Raw genomic sequence first — 7,437 nt, forward strand, 5'->3', positions numbered from 1 at the left:
ATGACATCTATAGGGAGTGTATGTGAGTGAGGGGGAGCATATGTGAGTGGGGGCATGTATGTGCTATACGTGCATGAGATGTATGTGAGTGGGGGACATGTAAATAAGTGGGGGTATGTGTGTGTGAGTGTGTGTGAGTGGGGATGTATATGTGAGTGTATGTAAATAGGGAGCATACTTAATCCTACCCATCTGATATACAAGTACTTAATCCTACCCATCCACCACACGTGTTGGCATCATTACATAAGGGACATACGCATGGGCCACATGGCCTTGACTCTTTTCTTAAGCATGTTAGAGAATGTAAATAGGAGATAGGGTAGTGGAAGCATACCTTTTTGGAGTGCCTACATGGGACAAGAGGGAATCCAATGATGGGTGTGTCCAAGGCGATCCAATAATGATTGATACAAAAAGAAGAAGAAGAAGACAAGAAAACAAAAAAGAAGAAGAAGACAATGCAATAAAATAAACATAAATCATCCGCATCTTGCATCATGCATTGAAGTCTTACAATGAAAAAACAAAATAGAAACAAAAATGGTAAGAAGCGGTGTACCATTGATGTGAGTTTTTCAAAAACACAAGTATTAGAACACTAAACTGTGAATATTTAACCTAAGTCAATAAAGTAAAGTTTAAATACAAAGTTAGTGGCACCCAAACTAAATATGTATTGAGAAGACTAGAGACACATTTTGTGCCAGGACAAGACATGACCTTAAGCATGAAGGCAAAGATATGGAGGTAATCTCTATTCATATTACTATTGATACATGGTGTGTGTATGTTTACATGATTGGGGCTTGTGGATCCATCAAGAAGTATGTATGTGGATCCATCTAGAAGGGGTTATGTGTGTAGGTGTGTGTAGATGTGTGTGCCTATGTTTATGTGTGTAGGTATGTGTATGTGTGTGCCTATATGTTTACATGATTGGGGCTTGTGGATCCATCTAGAAGAGTTTATGTGTGTAGGTGTGTGTAGATGTGTGTAGATGTGTGTGCCTATGTTTATGTGTGTAGGTATGTGTATGTGTGTGCCTGTGTGAATGTGAGTGGATGTGTGTAGGTGTGTGTGTGAAGCAGAGAAGGTGAGAGAGGGGGAGAGGAGGGTAAACCTTACCCATCCCAACACCTTAACAAGGAAAAGAACGAGAGCACCTTGAGGATAAGGAAGGAAGGAGAGAAGGAGGGTAAACCTTACCCATCCCAACACCTTAACAAGGAAAAGAACGAGAGCACCTTGAGGATAAGGAAGGAAGGAGAGAAGGAGAGGGATAGGGGAAACCTTACCCATGAGATCATCTTGAGGAGGAGAAGGTAGAGAGAACCTTGAGGATCTGGTCTTGAGAAGGAGGAGAGAACCTTGAGGAGGAGGGGATGGAGGCATCATCTATGTTGATTACTTGATTGTCACATGGGACAATGATGTTATTCATGAGTTGAAGATTCTCCTTAAGAGGAAATTTGGAATAAAATATTAAGAGTGACCTTTTATATTTCCTAGATATAGAGGTGATTAGATCACATGATGGGATTTGACTTTTTGAGAGGCAGTATGCTTTGGACATGTCTTTCCCTAGTACAAATGACACATTGTAGGCCAATATTGTAAGCCAATCTGAGTGCCATTGGAGCAGAACACAAAATTCATGGCTACAAATATAGGTGTTCATTTGGAGGACCCTAATATGCACAAGCACATTGTATGGAGTTTGATCTACATGACTATCACCAGGCTAGAATTGAGCTATGTTGTTGGGTTGGCAAGCTGGTTTATATAGGCCTTGAGGAAGCTACACTTGGATGTGGCTATGAGGATACTCAGGTACATAAACTCCACAATTCACTGTAAAATTTTCTATAAGGCTAGAGTACAGGTACATGTACATGGTTATACACATGCAAGGATGTTAGTATCTCAGCCCGAGATCTCCTAGAATTTCTATGTCTTCTTGCAAGGATCTCAAGCTTACCCTCACCATTGTATTCTTCTAATTTCTCACTAGGTATCTTCCTCACCTTTTTTACATTCTCCTCAAAACTGCCCTTTATTCTCATATACTTACCACATGGGATTAGTACCATGTATGCTACCTCCATGTGTTGTTCCCTTTTAAAAACCATATTAAGCATGCCAATGAGATCACTCCACAGCTTTTGTGGACCATATCACCAAATTTGCTTGCTTTACAAAGTAAGTATACTTTTAGGATGTGATGTATTGCCAAGTGTTAGCTTTAATGTTCTAGTAAAATAGATGAAATATTCATAGAGCTAAAAATTAAAATAAGTCTTACCATGTAATGTGTGAGCTTTAGTTGCAGAACCATGAAAAAGTAGTCATACTTGAATCGAAATATTTTGCATCCCCCATTTTAAAATTGATCTTTTATGCATAAATGGTGCCAATTTATCACAAGTGTAATCCACACATTTGCCTTGGCCAACCTTGTATGACCTCCATTGCTGCACTTAGGAACAACCCTATGGTGCGACTTGCATCATACTTCTCTGATTTAGTTCACCCTTGGTGCAGAAAGAAATTTTCTTACCTTTGTCCCATTAATTAATCAAGGTTTGCATGGTAAATTACACTCTCCCTTGATTTTTAATATCCTTCTTGATCTAACATTTCCCTTGATGCAATCTGATCTCTGACAAGTGGCTTCGGCATCAAATATACAGGTTGCATCTTCTATGCAAATTTCACATATTAAAATACTAATTTCTTTACATATTCAACTATTATTTTCTTTAGAATCCTTATGATAACATACAAAGTATAGAAATGAACTCTTCTATGCGATCCCCCTTTAGATCCACTCATACAATCTTAAAAGTTTTGTGAGCCCCATTTGAAAATGGCCCTAAAAAAATCAAGATACTTCACATCGTCCTTCTTTATCTCTTCAAACTCTTTTTAGACTTTTCTTAATTAGGAGGATCTTTAAACTATTAATGCCTGGAATGGAGGGAAAGGAGGATATTGATTTAAAAGTTTGAAGCTACCAATATGCTAAGAGAAACCAAGAGACTCAACACAAGAATTCAAATTTACCCTCCGAATGGAAGGGCAACTTGTTGGCGCAAATAATTTAAAAAAACTAAAGAAACATGCTTGAAGCATAAAGACGGGTGTTGATAAAAAGGAATAAAAAAAGTAAAACTCTAGATGTCAAATTTTCAAATTTTCACTTTGCAGAAGTATAAGGAGCTCAAATCCACTTGATAATGATGAAATTAGAAGGGGAAAATGTGGGAGGTTGGTTTGGGAAATTAATTGAACTGTATATTTTTGGTTGAAATAGAAAAGTACTTTTTAAGATTTTTAAATTTTGACAAGATTTGAATTATATTTTGGAAATGGACATTGTCGAAATAAAGAAATGGCTTAATATGTTAGAATATTATGACTTTAAGATTTGAAAGAAGACAGAGAGAGTCAATTTTTTATCATTTCTTTTTTCCCTTGATTTAAGGAAGAGAGGGAAATCCCATAGTGGGCACTTTGTTAAGTCCAAAAATCCCCTATTGTTTCTTGTTACAATGGTAAACCTACTTTACTTTATTTTGGTACCATGGTAGCAAGGAGTTGTCTCAATAAATAGAACTTGCACAATATAACAATAGTGAGACTTTTGCTTCTTTATAACAAACACATGAAGTATAAACTCACACCAAACTTGATAGGTCTAGAAATGCTACCAATAGCTTCAAAGTCTTGAATATAGAAATTATATCAATAAATTGTTCTAGAGTGCTACAAATAATAGCTTTTGAGTCCTGATGCTAGAAATTTTATCAATAAATTGTTCTCATGCATAGGAGATTACAAGCACTAAAATGTAGTACATCATCCCTTCCTTCCATGGGAGAAGTGGAGATTGAGGCCATAAACTAAGCCATAGACATCATTTATGAAATAAAAATTGCCATAGTTATTGAGGAGGAGGGTGATATAATACTAGTCATCATACACAATTCTTAACCTAGACTATGCGAAGAATTACCTAGGTTCCACTTCACTTATGGACTGTGCATTATTAGAAATATGGATAAGTGGGGTGCTAGAGGAATCATGTGCAGTGCTAGAGGAATCATGAGATGAAATACTCCATATATAAGGCGTAATATGTGGAGTGCTTAATCCAACAAATGCTGGCTTAGTAGGTATTTCCAATATGTCAGACTTCCCAGAAAGCAGTAAGGTGACCGTAGACATGGTTGGTCTCAACTCTGCAATCGCTTGAGTACACAACAATGCAACATGAACTACACGTACGACTTGTCCAGCAGAGACATTGCTACCCAGACTTGGATCTACCAGCTCCAACTGTCTTTGTTGCTGGTACAGCCTCCATGTCTGCACTAACATCATGCAAATCGGCTTGCTTCAGTAAAACTCTACATACATGCGTGTGTGTGTGTATGCAGCTAGGAAAGTCCATCTAATTAAAATTAATAATTAATGAATGATACTTGTATAAATAGGCTGAGAGCAGAAGTTTGTTGGTGTGTATGAGAGCACAAGTTTGTTGGTGTGTCGAAGAATGGATTGATTACCTACCCATTCAAGAAGTCCTTCATTTGAATTTCGTTTTCCACTTATGACCTCAAGGGTGACTACACCGAAGCTGAAGACGTCAACTTTTTCAGTGAGCTCTCCATGGAGAGCATACTCTGGGGCAAGATATCCTCTTCACCACAAAGCGAAATGATATTAGTACTTTCTTGACACGGTATCTTATGACCAAAGCAGCATCTAGTCTATCTAGAAGAAACATTCTCTTATACATGTTCTTGTGTTTTGAATTTTCCTTGCACCTCTTAGAAATATGTGATCTTATGTTTTGATTTTATTTTAGTTTTGGTTCCTCAAAAGACTTACAAGGTTCCAGCAACTCTTGTGTTGATATGTGACTCCTCATCTAATACGAGCCTAGCAAGGCCAAAATCCGAAATGACTGGGTTGAGTTGATCATCTAGAAGGATATTGCTCGGTTTGATGTCTCTGTGGATAATGCGGATCTGAGACTCTTCATGTAAGTATGCTAAACCTCGAGCCATACCCAGAATTATGCCATATCGAGTAGGCCACTCTAGTTTCTTGTGATCCGTTGAATCTCCTGCATACAATAGAAAAAAAACCAGTATAACAAGAGCAACAACAACTAGTCCATGTGCGGTTAATCCCATCACAATGTGCCACCCACGCATCCCATAAAAGGTTGGGACAAGGGAATGAAGTGAACCAATTTGCCCCTTAAAATGGTTATTTCTTGTCTCAATTGTATGCAGATGGGGCACTTTCATGCCTTGTGTTCTTCCTACCGCTGTGCAATGATCTTTTAAACCAAGAGCACAAGCTAGTATAGAGTCCTGTATCATGCTTACCAAAGAGTAGTGCGTCCACACTTTTGTTGGGTAGGTACTCGTACACTAACATCCTCTCAGGACCTTCCACACAGCTTCCCAGCAGCTTTATTAGATTCCTGTGTTGTACACTGGTTATGAGATTGACTTCATTCATAAACTCACGCCTCCCTTGCTGGCTTCGTAAAGATAGCTTTTTAACAGCAACATGCTGCCCATTTGGTAAAGTTCCCTGAAGACATGCAGTAGATGGCAAAACATTAGATAGAGGTCGAGCTGCTGCAGCCAAAGCTTTTGTGGCCTTGGAAGAGAAGCATTTCATACTTAGTAGCACAACCTTGTATACAGGACCGAATCCACCCTCTCCAAGCTTGTTGTTGTCATGGAAGTTCCGAGTTGCTACCTCCAATTCATGCAATGAGAATACTTCGGCCTTCCGTTGGAACAGTGGTTGCGTCCAAGCATCACCCTCATTTATACCCTGTCGAGCTGCATGGAGATCTGCAGGACCAGCAATAAGTGGACTACAATTAGCACACGCTGTATACAATATATCCATCGTAAATTAAAGGTTGAAAACGGAGATGCACCTTGTCTTGTTTTTGCCTTGCGTCGCCGCACTGCAACCGTGAGATAATATAGAGCTACTGTGGCAAAGACAACTCCAACAACAGCGCCTGCGACGATGATTGCGATTTTCGATCCTGCAAGTTGAAATTCTATTATTAGACGACGTCGTTAAGAAGTAAGAGCTGCAAATTGAGAGTGCAAAGTACCACCTTGTGTTTTGTGTGTGGTTGAGGCCGATACTGTCGCCGGTGTAGCTGGTAAATCCCGCGTGGGAGGTGGAGGACTGTGGACGTTGAAGAAGCTGTAAGTCTCGTAACGATAGTAGCAGCTCACAGAATGCCAGGTTTCCCCTAGAGTGGAATCACACACTAGCCTCCAATTATACGATGTGAGGCACTGAGAGCACTCTGATTCGTTAAGATATCCTAGGCATTGAGCGAGTGCATATACGCCCCCCGCACTCTCGGCTGCATAGCCGCCGTTTTGTGGAGCTAGGGTGGTGACATTTTCCATCAACGCTTCAACGGTTGATAAGAAGACGGAATCGCTAGTTTTGCCATAGCAAGATCCTCCTACATAAGTGAAATTTGGCGTGAAGAAAGGCTGGTTATCATAGCGGACGTAGCAGCCATCTAACTGGATCCGAGCTCCGATTGAAAGGGGGCAAGCGTTCTGCAATGTGGTGGTCGCATCGGAAACGCAACGGAAGCAGCCCTGCGTCGATTGGTCGCCACGGCACTGAATCATGGCAAAGACTTGGTCGTTGAAGGAGCCAACGGAGGTTATGTTGTACCTCGTCCCGGAGGAAGAGAGGTTTGTCAGATCGCGTAGAGCCGACTTCAAGTTGTGCTGGAACGTGCTGCTGAGGCTGTTGTTGGTGGTGGCATTGTGCAGGCAGTTAGTAAAAAGAACACCAAGATCATCGGGTGTATATTTATAGGCAGATGTAACCGTTGCTGGCAAGAAGAGGTTGATGAAGCAGAAGATTAAGAAGAAGAAGAAGAAGAAGAAGCAGCTGCTGCTGAGTGAAGCCATGGAGCCACACACTGTACCACTGCAAGTGTGAACTTCTACTCTAGGCGAAACAGTTCATGTATCAGAATGGGAGCTTGGCGTCTGGCCTCTGCCCATGACCGGAATCAAAAAGCAAGTCTAGGACTCATGTTCATGAGGGATGGATATCACCAGAGATGGATGTCACCATTTCTCAAGAGTCGTGACGACAAAGAAACCACTAAATTATTACTTGCTTTTCTTCTTTCGCTTTCTTTCTTTTCTCTCGACTGGAGATTAGGTGGTAAAGGACAATCGTACAACCTTTCAAAAATGCTAAAGCCCAATTAGAGAGAAAGTTGAACAAACCTTGAAATCAATGCAAAGTTCCAATCTAAGCGGACAGAGGTACACGGATGCATTTTGGAAAGGATTGAGATCTTTTGAAATTTGGAAAACAAAATTCAATAACTTCGATAGGTTTGAGATATTT

The 7,437-nt window shown here is 40.1% G+C and overlaps 1 protein-coding gene across 2 annotated transcripts; it reads right to left on the bottom strand.

Annotated features, from left to right (window-relative positions):
* Positions 1-3,795: 3,795 nt before the first annotated feature.
* Positions 3,796-7,116, bottom strand: LOC147631247 (cysteine-rich receptor-like protein kinase 29). 2 transcript variants are annotated; one of them, XM_086809592.1, is made up of 7 exons: positions 6,161-7,116; positions 5,972-6,085; positions 5,719-5,870; positions 5,403-5,613; positions 4,897-5,134; positions 4,576-4,705; positions 3,796-4,371 (listed from the first exon to the last, which is right to left on the bottom strand). In XM_086809592.1, exons 1-7 carry the CDS (start codon positions 6,984-6,986, stop codon positions 4,015-4,017), a joined length of 2,028 nt encoding a protein of 675 aa, XP_086665718.1. In that variant the 5' UTR covers positions 6,987-7,116; the 3' UTR covers positions 3,796-4,014. The 2 variants fall into 2 exon arrangements, with proteins under 2 accessions (XP_086665718.1, XP_086665717.1); XM_086809591.1 differs by having other exon boundaries at positions 5,719-5,882.
* Between the last annotated feature and the right edge of the window lie 321 nt (positions 7,117-7,437).

The sequence above is a fragment of the Cibotium barometz genome, chromosome 15, assembly GCF_041138505.1.
Source record: "Cibotium barometz isolate CiBa-2024 chromosome 15, ASM4113850v1, whole genome shotgun sequence".
NCBI lineage: Eukaryota > Viridiplantae > Streptophyta > Polypodiopsida > Cyatheales > Cibotiaceae > Cibotium > Cibotium barometz.